Source organism: Neophocaena asiaeorientalis, unplaced genomic scaffold (assembly GCF_003031525.2).
Source record: "Neophocaena asiaeorientalis asiaeorientalis breed wild unplaced genomic scaffold, Neophocaena_asiaeorientalis_V1.1 scaffold78, whole genome shotgun sequence".
Classification (NCBI taxonomy): Eukaryota; Metazoa; Chordata; class Mammalia; order Artiodactyla; family Phocoenidae; genus Neophocaena; species Neophocaena asiaeorientalis.
In genome coordinates this window covers 16,284,594-16,310,044 of record NW_020175018.1, presented here as the reverse complement: position 1 = coordinate 16,310,044, position 25,451 = coordinate 16,284,594, and the positions used below count along the sequence as shown (strand labels likewise).

The following is a 25,451-nucleotide window of genomic DNA, read 5'->3' as shown; positions in this document are numbered from 1 at the left end:
ACTCCTGGACCGCAGACGGACCTCAGGAAAAAAAAAACTGTTGAATAAACGGCATGAATGAGCAAGTCGGCGGAAGGGCTCTGTCCCACTTTCTTAGTTTTAGGATCACGCTCTACCCTGTCCCACCCGACTCGCAACAAGCCCGGGAACAAACTGGGCAGAAAACGGCGCGAGTCACAGCCCCACAGCCAGCGAGCGGCTACGGCAGCGCGATGCCGGAGGGGGGCGGGACGGAAGTGACGCAAGCCACTTCCGCTTTCACGACACCAGCACTTCCGGATTGGGAGGCAGGCGGCGACGCGTTCGGAAGGTAGGTGAAAGCGCTTTACAGTTGCTCCGGCTTTTTTTCCCAGTTTGCGTGTCTGAACCGAGCGGTGTGTGGCTGCTGTCTTCACCTCCCCGGAGGCCCGCCTTTGGCCCAGGTCCCCAGGGGTGAGGGTGGCGCCTGTTTTCTCCGCAGCCTCGCCAAGCCCCTCCACTCGGAAACCTTTCGTTCGTTCCTCCCTCTCAGCCCCGGAACGCCCACCCCGGGGCAGAGCAGGGTCTCCAGGGCACCCCAAAGTGGGGAGGGGATCGGGACCAGGCTTGGGCACGTCCCTGCACGGCGGGAAGTGGTATGTTCCGAATAAGTGTATATCCATATATATCGAACGCCGGGTAACCATTTGGGAACCAGACGGACGAGGAGATCCCAGCCCTTAGGAGGCCGGTTATGTCCCAACGGAGCGAAGTGCAGTAGGGAAGCAGCTGGACTGTTGAGAAACGTTGTAACGAGAAGGCGGGACCCAGAAGAGAAAGTGAGTTTCAAACTTAGACCAGTTATAGCGCAGAAAGGTAACGGAGGAAAGGCATTCCTGGGAAAATGAGATGCTTTTGTAAAGTCCCTGGTAACGAGAAGGATCATGGTGTATTCTGGGAACGGAAAGAAGACAGGATGTCTGAAACCCAGGGAGAAATGAGAGGTGGAGGGGTAGGCATGGACTAGACTAGATCATGAAGGGCATGGTAGGTCTGTAAGGATTTGGGAATTTATCTTAAGAATAACGGAGGGACTTCCCTGGTGGCGCAGTGGTTAAGAATCCACCTGCCGGTGTAGGGACACGGGTTCGAGCCCTGCCCCAGGAAGATCCCACATGACTCAGAGCAGCTAAGCCTGTGCACCACAACTACTGAAGCCCGCGCACCTAGAGCCCGTGCTCTGCAACAAGAGAAACCACGGCAATGAGAAGCCCGCTCACCGCAAGAAAGAGTAGCCCCCGCTCGCGGCAACTAGAGCAAGCCACGCGCAGCAACGAAGACCCAACACAGCCCAAAATAAATAAAATAAAATAAACAAATTTATAAAGAATAATGGAGAAGCCATAAGAAGGTTTTAGTGGGAAGTGACTATATATTTAAAACGTGGTGCTGAGTTCAAGAGACCAGAAGGAGAAGCATACAGGTATTTACAAAAAGAAAGAAAGAAACTAATGGAAGGTAAAAATATTAAAAGGAATTATCTGCTCTGTTCATTGTTATTGAGAGATCCTGAGGGAATTCCCTGGTGGTCCATTGGTTAGGACTCAGTGTGGGGGGGGGGGGTCACGGAGGTGGAAGCTGCAAAGAAGTGGGTTAAGAAGGGGTTTCTGTGCATCTCTGGGTGACACCAGGGAGGAAGGCCTTAACCAAAGCTCTTGGTGCCTCCGTTGGAGGTGAGATCCTGGGGCTGGTAGATCTGGCTTACAGGTATCAGTCCATATGTTTGTTATTCCCCATCCTTCCAGCTAGACAATTCTTATAGCTTCTTGACTACCTAGGAGAAAGTAGGCACCTTCTGTAGAAAATGTGCTTAAGCATTCGGACTTGAAAGACCACTGACGCAGAGAGGTCTCCAGGATCTGTTGTTAAGTGAAAATAGCAAAATGCAGATCAGAATATACAGATGCTACCTTCTCTGTGAGAAAGGAGGGGAAATGAGGACGGATTATTTTGATGTTTGAACCATGTAAACGTATTACCTTTAGTATTACTTTTAGTCGCAGAGAAATAAAATCTTAAAAATTGAAACCCAGAAGCAATACGGAGCAAGGAGAGTTGTAAGATGTGTTTGTAAAATTATATTTTTAACCATGTCTTTTGTGAAGTACATTTCCATTCCTGTACTTAAACTCCAGAATGCACGTGCTCTGTATAAGAATTGACATTGGAGCCTTATTAAACTTCATTCCTACTTATTGCAGAACTTGGACTTTTTGTTGGACACTAACAAGGCCCATTCAGCCTCTTTCTCAAAGAGGCGATCTTCTAGTTTGAGGTCAGTGGATACTTGATGTCCCCGCTCTGAACCACAGCTGGGCTAAATGCTACAAAAGAGAAATAGTTTGCTATGAAAGTATATCATTTGGGGAATGGGCCAAGCTCAAGGGGTCAGGAAAGTTTTCTTTCTTTTCTCTCTCTCTCTCTCTCTTTTTTTTTTTCGGTGAATACTTAAAACAGTACGTTTACATCCTTCAGTTGCTTGTTTTAACACTTGTGGTTTTTTTAAATAAATTTATTTATTTATGGCTGTGTTGGGTCTTCATTGCTGCACGCAGGCTTTCTCTAGTTGCAGCGAGCGGGGGTTACTCTTTGTTGCAGAGCACGGGGTCTAAAGCAGAGGCTCACTAGTTGTGGCGCACGGGCTTAGTTGCTCTGTGGCTTGTGGGATCTTCCTGGACTAGGGCTCGAACCCGTGGCCCCTGCACTGGCAGGTGGATTCTTAACCACTGCGCCACCAGAGAAGTCCTTAATGCTTGTTTTTAAGTGAAAGCAGTCTGCATTCTTGTTCTGCCCCTTGCTTTTTAAAAAGTGAACTATTTCAGTTCACTTTAAAAGAGTAGACAAAAATATAACAAATACCCCTGTACTCATTACTCCAGTTAAGAAATAAAAGATTACAGATGTAAGAGAAACTGGCTCTCTACTTGTCCCTAATCCCTGAATTTACCAGTTATAATCCCCATGCTGTATTCATAGTTTTACTACATAATGTATCCATTCAGAAGAGATACATGAAACTTTTTTTGTGTTTTAAATGTAATATACATGGCATCATAATGTATATATTCTCTTAGCGTAATATACACAGTATCATAACATTTATATTCTCTTAACGTAGTATGCATGGTATCATAATGTTTATATTCTTTTAAAGCTTTCTGGAAGAAGCAATGTTCAAGCCAAGCTCTGAAGGATGAAAGGCGGCAGGGAGGGGTAGGAGACAGCGGAGAGCAGCCCAGAGAGAGGGAGTCGTGATTTATAAGACCTCAAGCCAGGGAAAGGATTGGAGCATGTTTGGGGAACCAAAAAAAAGGCATGTGTAGCACAGAGTTTGAGAGGAGAGGTAGAAGATGAGGCCGTGGGGGAACAAGGGCCCGATCATAGCCGAGCACTGTTCTCAATTAACTATTTTTTTTTTCATATCATAAAGGCAATGGAACCAGACAAGTGAATTACAGTGAGCTTGCTACGCATTTAGAATAATAGAAAATTTATAATCATGACTCCAGCCTTGTCATTTGTTCTGCGATTTCGTTTTTGTGTGATTTTTTTTTTTTTTTCCTCCCGAGGCTAATGTTTAAAATGCTCTGCAAAAATAAACCATGTGGTTCCGTTTCCCTATAGGAGTAAAATGGAAGGCGAGTCAAGCAGATTGGAAACCCACACTCCAGTTTTCGTCAAGAAAAAGACTAAGCATTCTGTACATAAGAAGAGACGTGGGAGGCATCCCCATGAAAGTTTCAGAGACTCCTCCCTGGCAAATGAACAGCCTCACATAACTAAGGGTAAAAAAAAGAGAAAGGATGCCCAGCATCTTGTTTCTTCTCCTTTGAAAAAATCAGAAATTTGCGATGAGACTGAAAAGGCCGCTTCTATACCCAAAAAGAGTAAAAAGAGAAGAAAAGGTGCTTTGGGGGTCGATAAGGAAACAGGTGTCACGTGCGTCCTGGTGAATAAAGAAAACATTGAGAACACACCAAAGAATTTTACAAAGAATGTCGATGTCGTTTACATTGATGTAAGCAAGGAGCGAGAGTCAACAAAAGGGCCTGAAGTAGATGAACGGCATTTAGTTACTAAGTCACATGAACTGCATGATAAAGTTCGGGAGAAAAAGCAGAGAAAACATCGGAGGAAAGTTTCATCCTGTGATGCTGTCCAGGAAAGTCTGGGTGCAAGCATCACCCTGCCCGGATCAGAATCCCAAGAGCAGGAACCCCAGCCTCCCATGGGCCAAGAAGGTGAAATTGCACAACTACCAGTGTCTGCAGATCAAAGCAAGTCTAAGAAAAGAAAGAGGAAGCGTCCAAGTGACCAGGAATTCGAGGCCTTGCCTGCTCCTGAGAGCGCTGAGAACAGACACTCAGAGGGATCGCAGCTGATTGGTGAGGTCGGGACTGCAGGGGGCAAGCAGGAATCCAGTGGCCTCAAGAAAAAGTCTAAGAAAAGGAAGAGAAGATCTTCTGTTGATACTGCCGTGGCACCTGGTGGTGATTTTTCAGTCCTCAGGACGAACTCTGAGGACACACTCTTTGATTCAGTGGAAGGTAATGGTACCTTGATTGAAGAAAGTGTGAAACCCAGGCCACAAGAGGAGAAACCCCAGGCCTGTTCGGAAGAGGTGCAGAGGTAATGTGTGGGTGTTGAGCCTTCTGATGGTGTGTGTCTTGGGTGTGAAGTCTGCCGGTTACCTCTTTGTTCAGCATGGCCATAGTAAGTGGCAGAAATCATAGAGAGATAGACCATCAAATGTATAGGATGTCGTGGACGTTTAACTGAGTAACTTGGCAGGTACCTTCCATTCTTGAAGTATAAAATAAGGCAGTTAGAGTCTGTTTTCACTAAGAACTATTCCAGCCCTGAAATTCTTTGTATAAGTTTAAAAAGAATTTTAAGACCCCACAATTACCTTGTCTATATGTACAGAGGTAGGAGAAAGGATCAGAGAACTTAGAATGTTACGGAACAGGAAAAAAAGTTGAATTAGGGTTCTCCCTAATAAAAGAAATTGAGATATCATTATTTATATAATTATCATTTAAGTATACTGGCCGTTGAATAGATGCAGGAATTTCTTTTTAAAGCACTTTATTTCAGTTCCTGGGAGTCGGGACAGGTTTTTCCCCATTTCTACGCTGTGACTTTCTTACATTTGCTAGATTGTCCTGGCTTAAAATAGTTTCACATAGAAGTTAAATGGCAGAGGGCCCAACTCACATCAGCCTCTGGGCCTTCTTATTGGGGACATTTTTAGATCACTGATAACGAGGCAGGAATGTTCTCGGCCTGTGGTTCTTAACTTGTTTGGGGCTGTGGACCTGTTGACCCTCCGCTCAGACAAATGCGTACAGTTTTGTTTTTGTTTTGTTTCAGTTTCCTGTCTGGGTGGTTAGCTGATGCAGTTGGCTAAGAGCAGCTTTGGACATCTGGCCGAAAGTTTGTGGGAGTGAATTAGTGATAGATACATAGAAAACTATGTTTTCTTTGTACTGCCAAGGGGAAAATATGTGGCCATTGTTAACTGCAGTGAAGCAATTGTAACAACGTAAACCCTGAATATTGACTTAACTAATTAGTAACCATTATTATAAAACATAACTCATTGTGGGGGGGAGGTGTCTTGAGTATCCATGGGCCGTAGAAGAGGGCCGAGCTTATTAGGAAGTCACTATCTGAAACAATACAGTTGAGAAATCGTAACATAAGAAGCAATGCCTGGTGGAAATAGGGCTTAGGGCAACGTGTTTACCTTCCAGGCAGCCTCTGAGGTGTATCCAAGTGAGTAAAGCTACATTAAAGAGTTCAGACATCACAGACTGAATCAACTCCAAGATCCCTTCCAGCTTTAACGCTGTTGTAGTCAAAGGGAGAGTCACTGTAAGAGAAGAGTCAGAAAGCCGCCAGGGCGCGTGACCTGCCAGTGTTAGTCAATCCAGCTTTTCTCCTTAGATTAGAACCTACAAATGAAGAAGAAAGCAATTTGGAGTCGGCTAAAGATCCTGAAACCAAGTATTTATCTGAAGATTCGAGAGATTCAGATAATTCAGACGTGGATTTGGATTCTGCTGTGAGGCAGCTCCAGGAGTTCATCCCTGATATCAAGGAGAGGGCTGCCACTACAATTAAGCGAATGTATCGGGATGACTTGGGACGCTTTAAAGAATTTAAAGCCCAGGGTAAGCTTGTGGAACTTGAATATTTGTTGAACTTTTCTATATGCGTATCTAGCCCTGGCTTTCTTTTGTGAGCGATTCAGATTTATAGATTCACAAAAAGCATCCCTTAGCTACTTTCAGCTTTATCTCCTTCCAGAATCGTTATCTGTAGTGTAAAATTACCAAAATGAAGTGCACTAGTTTTCCTCTTCTTTGCCCAACTTCTGGTAGGGGAGGCTAGGAGAAACGGGGCTAACGGATCCAGGTGATCCACAGACTAGAACATCAAGCCTGGAAGAAGACGGGGAGGAGTTTAAGTGGTTGAGACGCTGCGAGGGGGGCACAAGTGAAATCAAATTAAAACACGCATATCAACATCGTCAGCTTCGATGAGGTGTAATTTCAAGGATATTAATTTGAGGGTGAGCTGGGTGTAGTGGGCATGGCTTCAGGCAACACCCAGCTTGGTCTCCTTCTTGATTTCACTGTGTTACAAGAACCTCCCAGAAAGCTTATTGGGTTTCAGAATGAACTACAAATGTAAGGTTGTGTACTGCAGGTGAGCAGCACTTACTGATGAGTATCTGCTGTGTGAGGCCCAGTGCCACTGGTCATTGAAAAAAGTAAAAGGAGGGGCCTTAGCCTTATGGAATTAATCATGTTGATAAGATTAGTTTTTTTAAAAAATAGACACATTGATCAAGAAAAATACAATTTATAGAGCAATATCTATAGAAGGACCCCGTTTTATTTCTGTATTCTGTGTTGACATTTTTATGAGGACGTGTTTTATAAAAGATTTTTTAAATAAGTCTAAGATTAGGAAAATGTACTGTGTAATGCAGTCAGTAATAATGAGACTTCAGTGCTTTGAGTTATGACGAGGAATAGAACGTAAATTGCAGTGACATTGTCCCCACCTCCCCAGAATATACATACGTAGAGAATATACATGTTCAGGTTTGTGCCAACCAGTTCCCAGCACTGCCTTGGGGGGAGCAGGGGTAGAGGAGAGTGAGGGGGGGCGCTTCTTTTAAACTTTTATTTCAATACTGTTTGAATTTTTAATGAATATCTATTACTGTTAATTTATTTTTTAAATAATTGTAAAAAGGAACTGATGACACAAGAAAGGTCACGTTGGAGTAGGATGACCGGGGAAGACTTTGGGAGGACAGTGTGGTTTAGGCCGAACTCTGCAGGAGAGCGAATGTCAAGGGCACACGCGGGGGCTGCTCCCCGATAGGTAGGGAGGAGCTGACGGGTGCTGTCGTAATTGCTAAAGACCAAGCGGTGGTTCGCTTTCGTTCATCGTTGACAGTTGTGTACCTTTTTCTCCTGCCCCAAATCCTAGGTGTCGCTATTAAATTTGGCAAGTTTTCCGTCAAGGAAAATAAGCAGTTAGAGAAAAACGTGCAAGAATTTCTGTCTCTGACAGGAATCGAGAATGCAGACAAGCTGCTGTACACAGACAGATACCCAGAGGAGAAATCTCTAATCACCGACTTAAAAAGAAAATACTCGTTTAGATTGCACATTGGTAAGTTTAGAACTGTGGCCTCTTTGACCATCCATAGCCTTCCAGCCTTACACAGATAACCACGGTGAGTACTGAGCACAGTGCCTGGCCCGTCCAGTACATGCAGCGCATGCTGGCTGCTGCTACGTTAATAGTATTTTTACTGCCGGCCTATACGTTCAGGGATTTGGAATGTGTTCATGTCTCCCAAGAATAGTGCTTTCACAGATTTTCTAACAAATTAGATGATCAGCTTCCAGCTTTCCTACTTGGTAGCAGTTACGGTTTTGGTCTCTCGTCTTGTCCTCTATTGTGTATTTTTTGCACATACTGCACAGAGTACTCTGGGATACACCAGAGTCTCTGAAGTTTTTTAAGTAGAGCCATATTTGTGCTTTGAGCTGGAACCCTCCTCTTGGAGGTACCCTGGGGAAGTTAGAAGGTCATGAAGCAATGTAGGTTTGGACTGGAAAAAAAATCTCTCTTGAATTTAAAGAGGATAATTTCTTAGGTGGAATGCACAAAGGAAAACAGAACAATGAGCCCCTGCTGGGGGATCCTTTCATCTTTTGAGTGGCAAAGCAGGAAAAAGCTTATTCATTTGCAAAGGTTTTTTGTTTATCTTACGGAGAACTGCTGGAGTGTGTCCTCCACCTCCAGATTATGTTAAAATCCCTTTGCCTAATAAGGGTCTTTTCCATGAATTTAGTAGACCAGAAGCTAGAGCCTCTACATGCTAAGCATCTAGTTTTCAGAGATCGCCAGGGAAACTGGGGATTTTGTATATCTGCTCCCCAAGACGGCTTTCTGCAGGACATAGGAAACTGCAACCTCCACCTGGGGTCTAGGATAGCGCATGTTGTAAAAAGGGGCCATTCTGGGTTTCTTTTATAATCGCGACTGCATTTCATGCCACGTTCTAGTTGTCCCTCTGACCACCTCTCTTCCGACTTTAGGTAAGGGCATTGCCCGGCCCTGGAAACTCGTATACTACCGAGCAAAGAAGATGTTTGATGTCAACAATTACAAAGGCAGGTAAGAAACAACTTGAGCAGAGCATTTCTCTAGTCTTTGCTGATACTGTAAATCAAAATGTACACAACAAAATCGTGAAGAGTTTCGTGTGTGAAACCAGATGTGTCGTCAGGTGTATGTCTCCAAAGACCCGTTGAGTTTCCACCTCTTGAATAAATCTTCTGTCATCTTCCCATTTCTAAATCCCTGGCTTTTACTTTATGCTTTCATTTTAGCATTCTCCATGCGCTGCCTCTTAGCGTCACCCGTGCAGTTTTCTCAGCAGCCTCCTAAGTTGTCAGCTCCTTGTGAACCCAGACGTTCCTTCTCAGTGTGATGTGTGCCCTCCAGCACTGAGCCCAGTGCTTTGGGTTTTCAGTAAATATTTGAAGGTGGGGGTGAGCACTTGTGTGAGGTTATTTAAGTGTGATTCGGCAGCCTCAATGCAGAGCTTCATGTGGCAGTGGCCATTCTCTCCTCCCTTTTTTCCTAAATAAAATACCCAATTATGGTCTGTTTCCAACATTCCAAATAAAACAAATGTAGACCGAGCGTCAGTGGTGGGTAAGCACTCTGCTTAAGGACAAAGGGTTGAGGGAGAAAGCATCAGCTCCTACCCTTGAGGACCCAGACAGCCACCTAGGGCTCAACTACTGATCTCACTTCCAGGAGGCAGATGGAGTGAATCTGGCAGGGCCAGTTGGGTCCTACTTAGCGCCGTGATTTTAAATCAGGACATAGGTACTATCAGAACTTAACATTGATATGACCTTGGCTTCTTTTTAAAAATTTTTACCAAAAGAAATAAACCTGAGGCAGAGGAAAGATGCCTCCACACAGACTGAAACCTGCCCTCCCTTTTTCCCAAGCCCCCGCTGTGTACTTTAAGGAAATTCACTAAAGATGACATTTTAAATGGGACCAAAAAGATGCTTTTGGTAAATGAATGAGGTAACATGTTTTTCTACCTGTTACATCACTGTGGGAAATGACATTTTTCAAATAATGAAAGTCTGTCATTTTGATAATAAAGTTCATTCATTGGTACCATATTATTTGTGTTGCGATGACCATTTACCCTTAAAGTATTTTTCCAGCTTTAGGAACTCTTAAGTGAAAAAACCATACAAAGTCAAAAATCAAAGAATTGTAAGGCTCCAAGGGGCCATGGAGGTCAGTGCACCTGTTTCCTCATTTTCGTACACTCTGTTTTTCTCTCATGTCCTCTTTTTTGTTGCTTCAAGGGTACCTTTAAGTCTTGTTTTAAATCTCAGGAAGACCCTGCTTGCCTTATAAAGGAAACTGCTAAAAAGCTTGATTCTTAATGGTGAAGGATTTCGCATCTCTTATTCACCATGCTCTGCATTTTAGATACATTTCTGAGAACGCTAGGATCTTACTGTCCCACGTAGTTGTGGATCACCCTCGTTAGAAATGGTTAGTATTTTACTAGGGCTGCTTTTGTGTTGCATTAGTAATAACATAAACTACCACTTCTGGCCCCTCTTCCTCCCCCCAAAAAGGAATTATAAAGTGTCATAAAGATGGCTTTTTCTTCCCTTAAACATTTAAGATGTTTAATCTCAAAATCCACATATAGTGCACTTTAGTTCTTTTCTTTTAATATATTTGCTTTTATGTGGGATTCCTGCATCTTAACTTCCTTAAACTGTGACAGGTTTGTGCTAAGGCATCTGTCACATCTTTTTTTTTTTTTAATGACAGCTCTCCTTTTTTTTGGCTGAGTTGGGTCTTTGTTTTTGTGCACGGGCTTTCTCTAGTTGCAGCGAGCAGGGGCTACACTCCGTTGCAGTGTGTGGGCTTGTCATTGCGGTGGCTTCTCGTTGCGGAGCACGGGCTCTAGGCGCACGGGCTTCAGTAGTTGTGGCTCGCAGGCTCAGTAGCTGTGGCGCACAGGCTTAGTTGCTCCGCAGCATGTGGGATTTTCCCAGACCAGGGATCGAACCCGTGTCCCCTGCATTCGCAGGCAGATTCTTAACCACTGCGCCACCAGGGAAGCCCCTGTCACATCTTTATTGAGCATCTGTTGTCTGTCAAGCATCACGAGTACCAAAGTGTAGAAAACTGACAGGGTCCCTGCCCTCCAAGGACTTCCCCTCCAGAGCTGTGCTGTCCATCCATGTGACCACCAGCCTCATGTGGCCATGGAGAACTTGAACTATGGTTAGTCCAAGCTGAGATGCGCTGAAGAGTGAAGTATACAATGGACTTAGAAGGCTTGGTGTGGAGAAGAGAATGTAAAATATCTCATTCATACTTTTAGGTTCTGATTACATCTTGAAATGGCTGCATTTTTAATATATTGAGTTAAATAAAATATGTTATTAATTCATTAAAACTAAATAAAATTAGGGACTTCCTTGGCGGTCTAGTGGTTAAGACTCCGTGCTTCCGCTGCAGGGGGCGTGGGTTCGATCCTTGGTTGGGGAACTAAGATCCCACATGCCGCATGCTGCCGCCAAAAAAAACCCACCAAAAACATGGAAGACAGAGTAGAATGGTGGAAAGTGGTCCTTGGTGATTTGACTGAGCTCCTGGATTAAGCTAACCCTAGGGCCCACCTGTATCTGGACTTTTCAGTTGCTTGAGCCAATAAATTATCTTTAAAAAAACTAAATAAAATTAATTTTCACCTGACCACTAGAAAATTCTAAATGACATCTGTGGCTCATACTTCCATTGGCCAGTGGTGGCCTAGACGAAGAGTCAGATAAACCAGGGAAGCCACGAGTGTACAGTTGCCAGTGGTGACGGGGGCAGTGAGAGAGCAGCAGAGTGTCCTGTGGGAGGGGACAGCAGGACACCTCCAACCCAGGCGGTCAGGGAAGCCCCCTCTGAAGATGCACCATTTAAGCTGCTTCTGAAGAGCTTGCAGGAGCTGTCCAGCGGTGGAGGGAGGCCATTCCCACCACAGGTCCAGAGGCTCCGAGGTGAGAAAGGCCGATAGGGCCAATGGGGCTGAACTTAGGGAGCGCCGAGCTTTGCAGGCAGTCAGAAGTTTGGGTTTTATTGTGTGAAGCCTCTGTGGGTTTGGCTGGGGAATAACATGATCGGATTACTTGCCCTGGCCTCTGTGTAAGTGAGCCAGGGACTGCGGTGACTGACTTACAGGATGCTCACGGTTGAGATGCCGAGACAGGAAGTATCTGGGCTCAGGTCCTTGGTAGGACTGCGCTGAGCAGGTTTCCTGACAGCCCACCCTATACGGCTTCTCCCAGCGTCGCAGCGGGCTGCAGTGAGAATAGTGGTTTTAAGCTTGTGGTTAATGCTCAGCTGTGATCTGTTTTCCCTTCCTCTTAGGTATAGCAAAGGAGATACCGAGAAGCTAAAGATATACCAGTCCCTCCATGGAAACGACTGGAAAAAGATTGGCGAGATGGTGTCTCGAAGTAGCCTCTCTGTGGCCCTGAAGTTCTCCCAGATCAGCAGTCGTAAGTTGTGGTCTCTAGAGCCCACTTGGGTGAACGAATTAGCCCACAGCGGCCCAGGGCCCAGGCATCACTACAGGCCTGTCTTCTGAGAGAGTCATCACTTTTTCAGCCATTCTCTTACTGATTCATTTATTTCTCCATGCATATTGATGCAACCTTAATTCACCAGACTGATTTCTGCCACACCTTATTTCAGTGGCTTTCAGTGTGACTCCAGCTGCCAGGTAAACTGAAACCCACTCAGCCGGTGGGCAGGAGAGCCTGGGCCACCAAGATCCCTTCCCCCAGGTGGCCAGGGAAACCATCAAAGGGAGGGCCTGTTAGTCAGGGACGTTTCCCAAAACCAGTGTCAGTCATCTCTTGTCTCTTCTCCTCTTTCATAAAAAGCTTCCTTGGTTATATCCTTCACCTTAAAAAGTCCCCAGTTGCTTTCAGAAGACAGTCCTAGTGGGTGTTAGCTTCAGCCCAGAGGCTCATGTGCTCCGGCCCTGCAGGCAGAGCCGTGCAGCGGGTCCCAGACAGGCGTCTGCATGTCCGCACATGGTAAACTCTGAGGTGGTGGAGACCATGCCTTTTTTGCCACCAACTCTGGCCACCGGTGCCGTGTGAAGACTCAGTGCAGCCAATTCTGCCAGTTTCCAAGAAGTAAAACAAACATCTGGATTTGCATGTGCGTGTGAAATCAAGATCATTTTTTCTTGGGACCCTCTTTTTTAAAATAAATTTATTTATTTATTTATGGCTGCGTTGGGTCTTCGTTGCTGCGTGCGGGCTTTCTCTAGTTGCGGTGAGCAGGGGCTACTCTTCATTGCAGTGCACAGGCTTCTCAATGCGGTGGCTTCTCTTGCTGTGGAGCACGGGCTCTAGGTGCGCGGGCTTCGGTAGATGTGGCACACGGGCTCAGTAGTTGTGGCTCGTGGGCTCTACATCGCAGGCTCAGTAGTTGTGGCGCACGGGCTTAGTTGCTCCGTGGCATGTGGGATCTTCCCGGACCAGGGATTGAACCCGTGTCCCCTGCGTTGGCAGGCGGATTCTTAACCACTGCGCCACCAGGGAAACCCCTCTTGGGATTCTCTTGATTTTTAAATGTTCATCCAAATTGTTATTGGGGAAATAGTAACAATAACATTCTGTAGGCCAGATCAAAGATATCTGTAGCCTGCCAGCTTGCGGCCTCTTCCTTAGCATGACTGTGAGCATCTAGACAAGAAGAGCGAATCGTAGAAGCTTTTGATGCCCTGCGCCAAGGACTGGCTTTAGGAATTCACAGGTGCCGGGACTTCTCTGGTGGTTCAGTGGTTAAGAATCCACACTTCCACTTCCGAGGACGTGAGTTCAATTCCTGGTCGGGGAACTAGGATCCCACATGCTGCAGGGCAACTAAGCCCACGCTCCGCAACTAGAGAGAAACCTGCACACCATAACGAAGGTCCTACGTGCTGCAGCTAAGGCCGAACACAGCCAAATAAGTTTTTTTAAAATAAAAAATAAAATAGAAAGCTTAATGAGTGCAAAATATTAAAAAAAATAAACAAAACAAAGAAAGGAAAAATAAATTCACAGGTGCCTTCTTCATCAAGTACTGTGGTGGCGTCATTGCAGCTGTTAATTTCACTCTAGAAACTCTTGGGGAGAGTTATGTATATAACATGAAAGTCGTTTGGTTGTTCTCTTTCCACTAAATGTTTGGGAACCTCACAATTTCCTGCAGGAGGTATTACTCTTAGAAACAGGAAGAACAGTTTTTTTCGAAGTTAAAAAAAAGATTGCTTTAAGAAAGGATTTTTTTCTTTGCAGTTGGTTTGTGTGTGTGTGTGTGTGTGTGTGTGTGTGTGTGTGATTGGTTCTTAAAAAGATTCTATGGCCACTTTCGTAGTTTCATTTTGATTTGCATGTAACTGATAGTTCTTTTTGTTTCGTTTTGTTTCGTTTGGCTGCGTTGGGTCTTCATTTGCTGTGTGCAGGCTTTCTCTAGTTGTGGTGAGCAGGGGCTACTCTTGGTTGCGGTGTATGGGCTTCTCATTGCAGTGGCTTCTCTTGTTGCAGAGCACTGCCTCTAGGTGCGCAGGCTTTAGTAGTTGTGGCATACGGGCTCAGTAGTTCTGACACACGGACTCTAGAGCACATGCTTAATAGTTGTGGCTCGTGGGCTTAGTTGCTCCACGGCATGTGGGATCTTCCCAGACCAGGGCACAAACCCGTGTGCCCTGCATCGGCAGGTGGACTCTCAACCACTGCGCCACCAGGGAAGCCCCGGATTCTTAACCACTGCACCACCAGGGAAGTCCATAACCGATAGTTTTATGTTTGTGTAATTGAGATGTTGCCCATTGTCTTCTGAAAAGTGTCTGATTTATCTTTTTGTTTTTAAAGACTTTATTTTGGGACTTCCCTGGTGGTCCAGTGGTAAAGAATCCTCCTTCAGTTGCAGGGGACGCTGGTCGGGGAACTAAGATCCCACATACCACGGGGCAGCTAAGCCCGCTCTCCACAACTGCTGAGCTCACGCACCCTGTAGCCCGTGTGCTGCAAACTACAGGGGCCATGCACAACTAGAGAGAGAAAACTCACATGCCACAACTAGAGAGAAGCCCGTGCACCACAACAAAGAGCCTGCGCTGCAACAAAAGATCCCACATGCCTCAACAAAGATTCCATGTGCCGCAACTAAGACCCAACGCGGCCAAAAAAATAAAGAAAATAAATAAATTAAGAAAAAAAAAAAGACTATTTTTCTAGAGCAGTTTTGGGTTCACAGTTAAAGTGAGAGGAAGGTACAAAGACTTCCTACTTATCTCCTGCCCTATACATACACAGCACACCCCCGTTCTCAACACCCCCCAGCAGAGTGGTCCATTTGTTACAATCCGTGAAGCTACCTTGACACATCTTAACCCCCCAGAGTCCACAGTCCACATTAGGGTTCACTCTTGGTGTTGTACCTTCTGTGGGTTTGGAGAGATGTCAAATGACAGATATCCATCATTATCATTTTGTTGTTAATATTGTGTCTGAAAGCAAATAGATTAGCAACTTCAAGACCATCCTTTTATGTCAACAGAAAGAAATCATGGTGCTTGGAGCAAGACGGAGACCCAGAAACTAATCAAGGCTGTTGAAGAAGTGATTCTAAAGAAAATGTCTCCCCAGGAGCTAAACGAGATGGATTCTAAACTCCAAGAGAATCCTGAAGGCCGCCTGTCAGTTGTTCGGGAAAAACTCTACAAAGGCATATCCTGGGTAGAAGTGGAGGCTAAAGTGGAAACCAGGAATTGGATGCAGTGTAAAAGTAAGTGGTAAGTTTGAGGCTTCTTACATAAATTTCAACAAGATGCATTCCCTGCCCCTCTCTCAGCAACTTCCGGAGAGGGGTGGACTGCTGAGGTTACTAAGAATATCTGTAACTACCACGTGGAAAGCCTTACAGTAGGTCAAGAATGATCCTCTCTAATCCGCTGCTCCAACCACTTCAATATCAATAGCTGATTTAAGTTAGCATTTAGCCAACCCTGATTCATTGTGTGGCTTCTTCATAAAGAACTTGAACCTTTTATTCTATTTATTTATTTATTTAATTGAAGTATAGTTGATTTACAATGTTGTGTTAGTTTCTGGTGTACTAAGTGATTCAGTTATGCATATATAATATTTTTTTATTCTTTTCCAATATAACTTATTACAAGATATTGAATACAGTTTCCTTGCTGTACAGTAGGACCTTGTTGTTTATCTGTTTTATATATAGTAGTTTGTATCTGCTAATCCGCGATTTCAAATTTATTCCTGCCCCCTTTCCCCTTTGGTAACCATAAGTTTGTTTTCTGTGTCTGTGAGTCTGTTTCTGTTTTGTAAACAGAACTTGAATCTTCTTAATATTGAATATTGACTTCTGGTTTCTTCACTCTGTCCCTTTCTTCATAAAGCCAGGTTGTTACCTATTTATAGCATGAAAAAAAAAAAACAAAATTAACGTCTGAATATTTAGGAGGGAAATCACAAGTGTAGTGGTCAGTAATAGCTCCGCCTTTTTACTTTTGCTTTCTAATTCAGCAGTTCCTCTGTCTTCATCCAAAGCAGGGCAGTCATGCTCTTCATCCTAGAACATCTTTAGGTACATCCATCACGAAGAAGTAGTTTCAGTCCAGATCTTGCTGCACGTTCTTTGCCTGACGTAGCTTTTCCCAGCCCTGGAGGGTTTCTGAGCTAACCTTCAGCTGCAGCATGACAGCTTGAAGCAGTGCTTCTACAGCCCACGACCCAGGCCTCCTGCATAAAGGCAGCTTCATCATCTTGACCATTAAAGAAGAATGAAATCCAGAGTGGGCGTGTTGTACGTTAAAAGCAAACTCATAGATTATACTGTGTATTGTTTATATACCTTACAGTTCTGCTGTAGAGTATTTATTTTACTAGAAGACTACCCTCAGGAAATAAGCTCCAAAGGGCAGATAATGTTGAGGGGGGGAAGTGTGTAATATGGAGGAACCAGAGCCCTTTCTACCCCTATATCTTAGACTTATAAACAGGAGAGGGGGCTTCCCTGGTGGCGCAGTGGTTAAGAATCCGCCTGCCAATGCAGGGGACACAGGTTCAAAGCCCCGGTCTGGGAAGATCCCACATGCCGCGGAGCAACTAAGCCCGTGCGCCACAACTACTGAGCCTGCGCTCTAGAGCCTGCGAGCCACAACTGCTGAGCCTGCGTGCCACAACTACTAAAGCCCACCTGCCTAGAGCCCATGCTCTGCAACAGAGGCCACTGCAATGAGAAGCCCGTGTACCGCAATGAAGAGTAGCCCCCGCTCACCACAACTAAAGAAAGCCCACGTGCAGCAGCGAAGACCCAACACAGCCAAAAATAATTAATTAATTAATTATTTTTAAAAAGGAGTGGGTTATAAAGCCTCAGTTGGAAGATGATGTGTCAGTGTCTTAAAAGGGAAATGATGAAGGGGAGCTGTGCTTCAGGATCAGCATAATTAAATAACATGCAAGGGTTCTTCTTTAATTTGAAGAAAAATGTAGGAAACTTGAACGCTGAACGTAGATTTACTTCATGAAACATTGAAGTGGCATCAGCGGGTACATCTCAAACCAGTGAACGTGGGTGGCTATTAGTAAAAACAGTGTCAGTTTCTGTGTGTGTGCATCATGTACCTCCCTTCTCAAGAAAGTAAATGTTACAGCTCGTGATCTGTCCATCAAATTGTGACAAATTTCACTCTTCAAGAGAAGCACTTTCTAAATATTTTTAATTGAGCTGCTGCTCTCTTTAGGAGCTTCAGGGAACCCTTTCCCTCAGCCATGAACTTTGGGCCTTAGGGGAATCATTGAACCATCGATGACTTTAGTAAATCTGTGTAATTTGGTGTTTCAGCAGCTATAATGGTAATAAGAGCAATGTCTCTCTGTTTTATAAACAAGCAAAAATAAGTTGAGTTTACACAGCGCCCTTTAGCACCTGCAAGCAGGCTTATTCTTTTTTTTCCTCCCCTTTTTTTAACTGTTTATTATGGAAATTGTGTAACACACAGCAACTTAGAACCCCTTGTATCCATCATTCATTTTCAATAACCATCAACTTTCTATCTCTTTATTTACCCTTTCCCACTTTAAAAAAATTAAAAAAGGTATATTCTTCATGGTGGTAAATGTTAGCAGTGATGAGTTGCAAAAGTTATAAAGTGATTCTGAATAAGGACAATTTAAATGAGGAAAACAAAGGACATTTTAATGGAAACTTTACCCCGAAAATAAACTGTTTTTCTTTCTTTCAATGTAGGACGGAAATTCTAACCAAGAGGATGACAAATGGTCGGGACGTGTACCGGGGAGTTAATGCCCTACAGGCCAAGATCAACCTCATTGAAAGGTACAGAAATAGAAAGTGACGACATTTTACGTGTTCTTCTCTCTAGCCAGAGTAGTTGTTCAACAGCAGAATCTGCAGTAAGATCACCACGGTTCATATTCCTCTTCCAGCACTTTCTACGTACATGACCTTGGACGTGTTTCCTACCTTTCTAGGTCTTGGTTTGTTCATCTTAAATGAGGATGATAGTAACAGTACCTGCCTCTTAGAATTATTGGCAGAAGAAATGAAATAATGCATGTAAAATGTAGCATGCACTCAATAAACATAGCTATTTTAGTCTTTAAGGCTTTCACATAGACATGGCTTACTTCTGTCCATTGGAGAATGGAGCTAAATACTTCAGGCCGAGCCCTACTGCTCTCTAGCATGCGTTAGTTGGTGTCACTGCTGCTTGGTCTTTAGTTTTGTCTTTGAGTTCCTGGTCCGTGCAGAGTCCTCCCTCCCCTGATGGACAGGGAGACATGGACCTGTTTTACAAAGTCAGCGAGTCTAGTGGAGCTGGGCTCGTGTCCAATGAGGAGCAGCAAAGAGCAGAAGAAACCTTTGGATTCTGGCCGCCCTGTCCAGCTTCATTATTCTTGCGCTCTGTCAGGAAGCCTGCTTCTCCTTCATTGGTGGGCTTCCTCGTTCTCCACGCTGGCCTGGCTGGGGTTGCCTTCCCCTTTTCTCCTCTACCAGAGAGACAGCAGAGACTAGCAGAGCCAAGGAGGCCATCTCACGTCAGGCAGGCCTGGGTTCCAATGTGGGTACCGCCTATGAGTCATGAAACCTTGAACCAATGACTCGAGCTCTCAGCCCTGATTCCTGGCCTGTGGAGAGGACATAATCCCCTAGCTTCATCAGGTGATGTTGAGGGTAAATGGATTAGTGGGTATCAAGGTCTCAACCCAGTGTCTGTCGCATAGTAAGTGCTGAGTACACATGTGTACTAGTCTTGTGTGTCTACACTGAATGGTGAAGTTGTGTTTTTGTTTGGTTGGTTGGTTTTTAATTATTTATTTATTTATTTGGTTGCATCGTGTCTTAGTTGCAGCAGGCGGGCTCCTTAGTTGTGGCATGCAGACTCTTAGTTGCAGCATACATGTGGGATCTAGTTCCCTGACCAGGGATCGAACCCGGGCGCCCTGCATTGGGAGTGTGGAGTCTTAACCACTGTGCCACCAGGGAAGTCCCTGTGTGGTTTTTTTTTTTAATTGAAGTATAGTTGATTTACAATGTTGTGTTTAACCGTTGCTGTACAGCAAAGCGACTCAGTTATACATATATGTATTTTTTTCATATTTCATTCTTTTCTATTATGGTTTATCACAGCATACTGAATATAGTTCCTTGTGAAGTTGTGTTTTTTACTAGGCTTGGTGGGAGATGCAAAGGGCTCAGGAGGAGGAAGGGTGATTTTTTTGGTCTGTAGCTCACCCCATGACCTTGGGCTGACCTTGGGTTAGGATGCCAGTGACACTGGGCCTGTGTAACAAGGGAGCTGGAACAGGGGTGAACACGCTGAGGCCTTCCAGCTCTTAATATTCTGTGAGTCCATGAAGATGTCCATCATGTTGATTTTTGGCTTGAAAACTTAATTTTTATTTTTTCTCATAGGTTGTATGAAATAAATGTGGAAGATGTTAATGAAATAGACTGGGAAGATCTTGCTAGCGCCATAGGGTAAGGCCATTTGTTTAATATCAAGCTAATGAAAAAATCGGAGAGGAGTTCTAATAAATGACTGCCTCTCAGATTTGAAGAACAGGACTGAAATTCCTGCTGCTTATGGAGCTCATCTATAAATTGTATTTGTGTATATATGTATTGGGAACGCCCTGTCTAAGTACCGGACCAGGTAAATCAGACCAGCCCTCCCTCCACTCCAGCCACCACCTCCACCCCAAGACACCTGAGGAGAGTGAATGAAATGTGTGCAGGGTCTCTTAAAAGCTTCATGGAGCACACCAGCTATGACTGGGCCAAAGAACCCATGGTCCCTTTGCCCATAATTAGCCTTCTACCATTTGCCACGTTGACTTTATCATCCCTCCCTCCCTCCCTCTCCCGCTCCCTTCTACAAGGGAATAGAATTCTTTCCCTTAACCGTTTCAGTGTTAATGGTGGACGACATGTCCTCAGCAAGGCTATTACTCTGTATCAGCACAGTGATCGTACTGAGGGCACCTGACACTGATGCACTACTATTGCCTAAAACACAGTCCCCATGCAGATTTCACCCAGCGTCCCAGTCGTGTCCTTTATAACACTTTCCCCCTGATTTAAGATCCAGCCCAGGATCTGTCTCCTTAGTGTCTTCTAATCTGCAGAGTTCTTCTGCCTTTTCTTTTCTTTTTTTTTTTTAATTATTGGAGTATAGTTGATTTACAATGTTTCAGGCATGCAGCAGAATGATTCCATTGTAGATTCTTTCCTGTTGTAGATTTTTTTTTAATTTATTTATTTATTTATTTTTGGCTGCGTTGGGTCTTCATTGCTGTGCATGGGCTTTCTCTGGTTGGGGCGAACGGGGGCTGCTCTTCATTGCGGCACGTGGGCTTTTCATTGAGGTGGCTTCTCTTGTTGCGGAGCATGGGCTCTAGGCGCGTGGCCTCAGTAGTTGTGGCTCACGGGCTCTAGAGCGCAGGCTCAGTAGTTGTGGCGCACGGGCTTAGTTGCTCTGCGACATGTGGGATCTTCCCGGACCAGGGCTTGAACCCATGTCCCCTGCAGTGGCAGGAGGATTCTTAGCCATTGCGCCACCAGGGAAGTCCCTCCGTTATAGGTTATTACACGATACTGAATATAGTCCCTTGTGCTATACACTAGGTCCTTGTTGTTTATCTGTTCTATATACAGTAGTGTGTATCTGTTAATGCTTTTGTCTTCTATGACGTTGAAATTGTGGGGAAAATACAGGCTGGGCGTTCTGGAGCACTTGCCTCAGTTGGGGAGTTTGTCAGACGCTTCCTCACTGTTGGATTCGGGTTTTGTATTTTACGTGGGAATCAGTCACGGGGGAGGCTGTGTTTCTGTCACCAGGTCACATCCCATCAGGAGGCATGTGGTTCTGATTTTGATCCCCTGGCTCTGGTGGCCTCTGCCACACTGCCCCACTGTAGAAAAGGAAGTTTTTCTCTTGGTGAAAAGAAATGGCCACGGGGAGATCTTTTGAGACCACGTCAAGCTGCTGTTCATCTTCGGGTTTCCCTCAGGGGTTTCGGTGTGCTGTTCATTTTCATCTCTCACCCGAGGAGTGAGATGTCCTCAGGTGCCGCTGTCTACCTTCATCGCTGCGGTCCTTGCATTTTCAGTCAGTTCCTGCCGCTGGAGGAGAGGCCACCACTCTGAAGACCTGAATTCACTGCTAGCCAAGCAACCGAGAGCTGGCCGGCAAAGCACAGTCTCTCTAAGCAGCGCACGTTGTTGAGCATCGCGGGGCTCAGGGGTTGGTGGGCTTTGGGAGGTGGGGATGTTGAGGGACTGTCTGGCCTTTAGTTTGGGAAGGGTGCTGAGGGCAACAGGGCTGCCGCAGCCTGGCTGCCTTTCAGAAACGTGGCTGCTGGTGTGAGGTTGTCACTGATCCATTAGGAAGGGTGTAAACTGGTTCTGCTGGTTAGTTATTTACACCTCGGGATTATGGACAAAGAACGATCAATCCTTTTTTTTTTTTTTTAACTTGTGAATTGGAATCTTTTCGTGGCAGGCCCTGTTGGGAGCCACAGACACATGCCCGTGGTTCCAAACCCTTTCCTCTTCTAGCTCGTCTCAGGAGTGGGGCACCAGCTCTTGGGTTTGTGGGTCCCTGGGAGGGGAGGGTGTTAGGGGCTTTGAAGGAAGGGTGTCCTGCTGTGTACCCCACCAACTCCCATCCTAAGAAGTATTCATGTCGCCAGGTCCCTCCCTTTGTAATATCAAACCGCTTTTGAAAAATCTGACTTTTCCAATAAATGTTTGTGTATCTTGTGACATTGCCTCAGATCACATTTCTTAAATTAAAATGGGTTTTTAATGATTTTAAGTAGAATTATATACTTAGATATTGATTGTTCTGGTTAAGGTTTAGAAATCTCAGAGCTGTTAAAACAGACATCATGGCATCCAGTCAAATACCATTGGAAATAGTACATCCTCAAAGCTTTAATAATGAGTTAAAACAGTGAAAATAATTAAATTTAAAGTTCGGTCTCTCAGGTTCTTTAAGCCCCCCTTGTGAATTATTTAGGCAGGATTTTAAAGAAAGCATCTCCACCTAATGAGATGTAATACCTACTTCGTCTGAAAATGTCCAGATCAGTTATTGTTACTTCTTGAAGCCTGAGCTTTGATCTGCAGAACAACCTGGGCGCAGGGCGCTGTGGGAAGAGGGAAGGCATAGATGCCCTAGAACTTGGGCTTTGCAGTCAGACGGACCGGGCGTCAAGTCCTGGGACTCTGCTCATAATTTAGCCAGCCTTGGGCAGGTCATTCCCTCCGTTGCCTCCGCGTCGCGGTTTCCTCATCTGCACAGTGGTTTAACAGGACCGTGATGAGGACGACAGCAAGGAGACAGTGCGTGGCACGCAGTGCACACGCGGCGGGCAGCTGCTGCCATGAAGAGGCAGAAGGAGCCCAGCCGTCTTGTACTCCCACATACCTAGCAGATCCAGTTATTCCCACTAATCATATAACAACTAGATTAATTAGTTACTGAAACAAATATGCCACGCTTTTATGGCTTAGGAAGTGAGTGCCCAGGAAGTGAAGTTAGTGACTTTCACTTTAAAAACATATTTAAGATGTGGTTGTTTCTGTCCTACTTATTGTAAATGGAAAATGGATTTGACTCACCAGAATATCGTAAGCATCCACTTTATTTAGCTTTGTAAAGTAAAAAATCCAGACCCCTGCCTTTGCATTGTGACAAATATATAGTTATCCTAAATGTAGTGGTTAAGAGTGTAGGATTTGTGAAGTGTTGCCATTGGCAGCAACATGGATGGGCCTAGAGATGACCATACTAAGTGAAGTAAGCCACACAGAGAAAGACAAATATCGTGTGATATCAATTATATGTGGAATCTAAAAAACTGATAACAAATGAACTTATTTACAAAACACAAATAGACTCACAGACATAGAGGACAGACTTATGGTTACCAAAGGGTTAGCGGGAGGTAGCGGGGTAAATTAGGAGTCTTGGATTAACATACACACACTACTGTATATAAAATACATAAACAATAAGGACCTACTGTAGAGCACAGGGAACTATACTCAATATCTTGTAATAATCTATAATGGAAAAGAATCTGAAAAAATAATATATATATATATGTGTAACTGAATCTGCTGTACCCTTGAAACTAACACAATGTTATAAATTAACTATACTTCCATTAAAAAAAAACTGATACCAAAAAAAAAGAAAAAAGTAGAACTTGGAGTGGACCCAATTGAAGTCCCAGCCCTTCCCCCCTTATTCACTGTAAGATCTTGGCCATCTTCTCTCGGTTTCACCATCTCCAAAACGAGGGATAAGCGTAGGAGCCCCCTCGCAGAGTGGTCGTGAGGGTTATTTGTTGCTCTGCGGAGAGCCCTCAGGGTGGGGCTGAAGACAGTGTTAGCATGAGCCCCTGTGAGCTAGTGTTACACCTTGTCTTCCCAACTGGTAGTTTAGATTATTCTAGTTGAGACAGAATCCGTCTTGTTGCACTGCTGTTTTTCTTCCTTTTGTGTGTGTGTGTTTAACCAGATGAACAATAGCTTTTCATATGTGTCTTATTTTTCTCACATGTGTAGACATGAGGATTAAGAAAGCTGCTTAGGTCTGTAGATCACCCCTCAATCAATGCACTTAGTACACAGGACTGAAATGATTAACTTTTAAACTGCCACTAACTTTTTGACACCTTTTCCTTTCTAAAGGGATGTTCCTCCATCTTATGTCCAAACTAAATTTTATAAGCTGAAAGCTACCTGTGTTCCCTTTTGGCAGAAGAAGACTTTTCCAGGTCAGTATTTTCGGTATCTGAATAGTTAAAAGCGCAGCATACTGGGGACACACGCTGGTAGTGTGACCTTGGGTAGTGACTTCTGGGAACCTCAGGTTCTTCAAATGGAAAACGGTGAAAATTGGCAAATTATAACCCCTACCTGAGAGGACTTTCAGAAGTACTAAATGAGATAATGAGCTTGAAAAGTGTGGTCCCCAGGCCGCCGGGTGTTTAGCAAGCACTGGGTGAGTAGCTGCGCGTGCTTCTGGGTTGCACAGCACACGTGCTCACGCTCACACCACATGCCTGCACACACACTGATCCACAAAAAACTGGAGATACAGTTTCTTCTCTGCAGCCATTTGTAGGTGGTTTACATATGTAATTCCCAAACCTGGAGTATCAGAGTCAGGTGGGGAACTTGGGAAAAAGGTACATACCTGGATCTCATCCCAGACCCAGTCGATCCTAGTCTCTAGTCTGGGTCCAGAGGCTAGGTTTTTCTCTAACAAGCTCACAGGTGAGTCGCCAGTGGCCTGCCCAGCATCATTGTTTGGGAACCGCTGGTTCGGGTAACACTCCGCCCTGCAGTGTGTGACAAAATGCTCCTTGCGTTCAGCAGACACCACTTCCTGGGTTTGAATCCTGGCTTCGCCCTCCTGACTCTATGACTTCGGATGAGTTTCATAATGTCTTTATGCCTCATTTGAAAAACGGGTGAATAATAGTGCCTACCTCATAGGATTTTTGAGAGGATTGAATGAGTGACTATGAATAAAGCACTTAGAGCCAGGTCTTGTACACAGTAATAACGCCAGTAGCAATGCGTTGTCGTCATCCGCGCCGTCCGTCCTTTGACCGTGGGAAGAGGCTTTGTCAGATCATCTCAAGATGCAATTTCTTTTCTTTAGAGATTATAGACTACCTTTATGAGACTAGTCTACCGTTGCTTAAAGAAAAATTAGAGAAGAAGATGGAGAAAAAAGGGACTGAGATCCAGACCCCGGCAACCCCCAAGCCAGTCTTCCTGTTTCGAGACATCTTTTATTGTGACGATGACAGTGAGGGAGAAGACGGAGATGAAAAATGTTAAGCGGCTGATACTCTCTCTTGTCAATTTTTCTAGGTCTGGTTGTGTTTATATACGTGTCAATAAAGCTATTTTCACTATTGATTTTACTGAAGAAGGTGCAACAGCCAAAGGAAGGGTATGAAAATAATAACGTATTGTGGAGCATTAAAAATTGATTCACGTTTCATATTCAAGTTTGTCTGAATGTGAAAAGAAAGGCAAGTGTATGAGTTGATTTAATATTTTCTGTGCTATTATATTGAAAATAATTACAACTAATGGTTTTCATACAACAACAGGATCCCGAGTCCCTCCGATGGCAGCAGAGGGTAGTCATGTCCGACGAATATTTTTTTTTTTTGGCTGCGCCACATAGCTTATGGGATCTTAGTTCC

General features: G+C 44.6%; 1 protein-coding gene across 5 annotated transcripts; it reads left to right on the top strand.

The window, feature by feature from the left end:
- Positions 1 to 281: 281 nt before the first annotated feature.
- TTF1 (transcription termination factor 1) lies at positions 282 to 25,243 on the top strand. 5 transcript variants are annotated; one of them, XM_024762590.1, is made up of 11 exons: positions 282 to 310; positions 3,643 to 4,647; positions 5,968 to 6,194; positions 7,528 to 7,713; positions 8,649 to 8,727; positions 12,028 to 12,158; positions 15,220 to 15,454; positions 17,938 to 18,027; positions 19,627 to 19,692; positions 23,917 to 24,002; positions 25,111 to 25,243. In XM_024762590.1, exons 2-11 carry the CDS (start codon positions 3,650 to 3,652, stop codon positions 25,230 to 25,232), a joined length of 2,220 nt encoding a protein of 739 aa, XP_024618358.1. In that variant the 5' UTR covers positions 282 to 310; positions 3,643 to 3,649; the 3' UTR covers positions 25,233 to 25,243. The 5 variants fall into 5 exon arrangements, 4 of the variants coding, with proteins under 4 accessions (XP_024618358.1, XP_024618357.1, XP_024618359.1 ...); XM_024762589.1 differs by having other exon boundaries at positions 24,896 to 25,243; XM_024762591.1 differs by lacking the exons at positions 23,917 to 24,002; positions 25,111 to 25,243 and adding an exon at positions 21,225 to 22,294.
- The last annotated feature ends 208 nt before the right edge of the window (positions 25,244 to 25,451 follow it).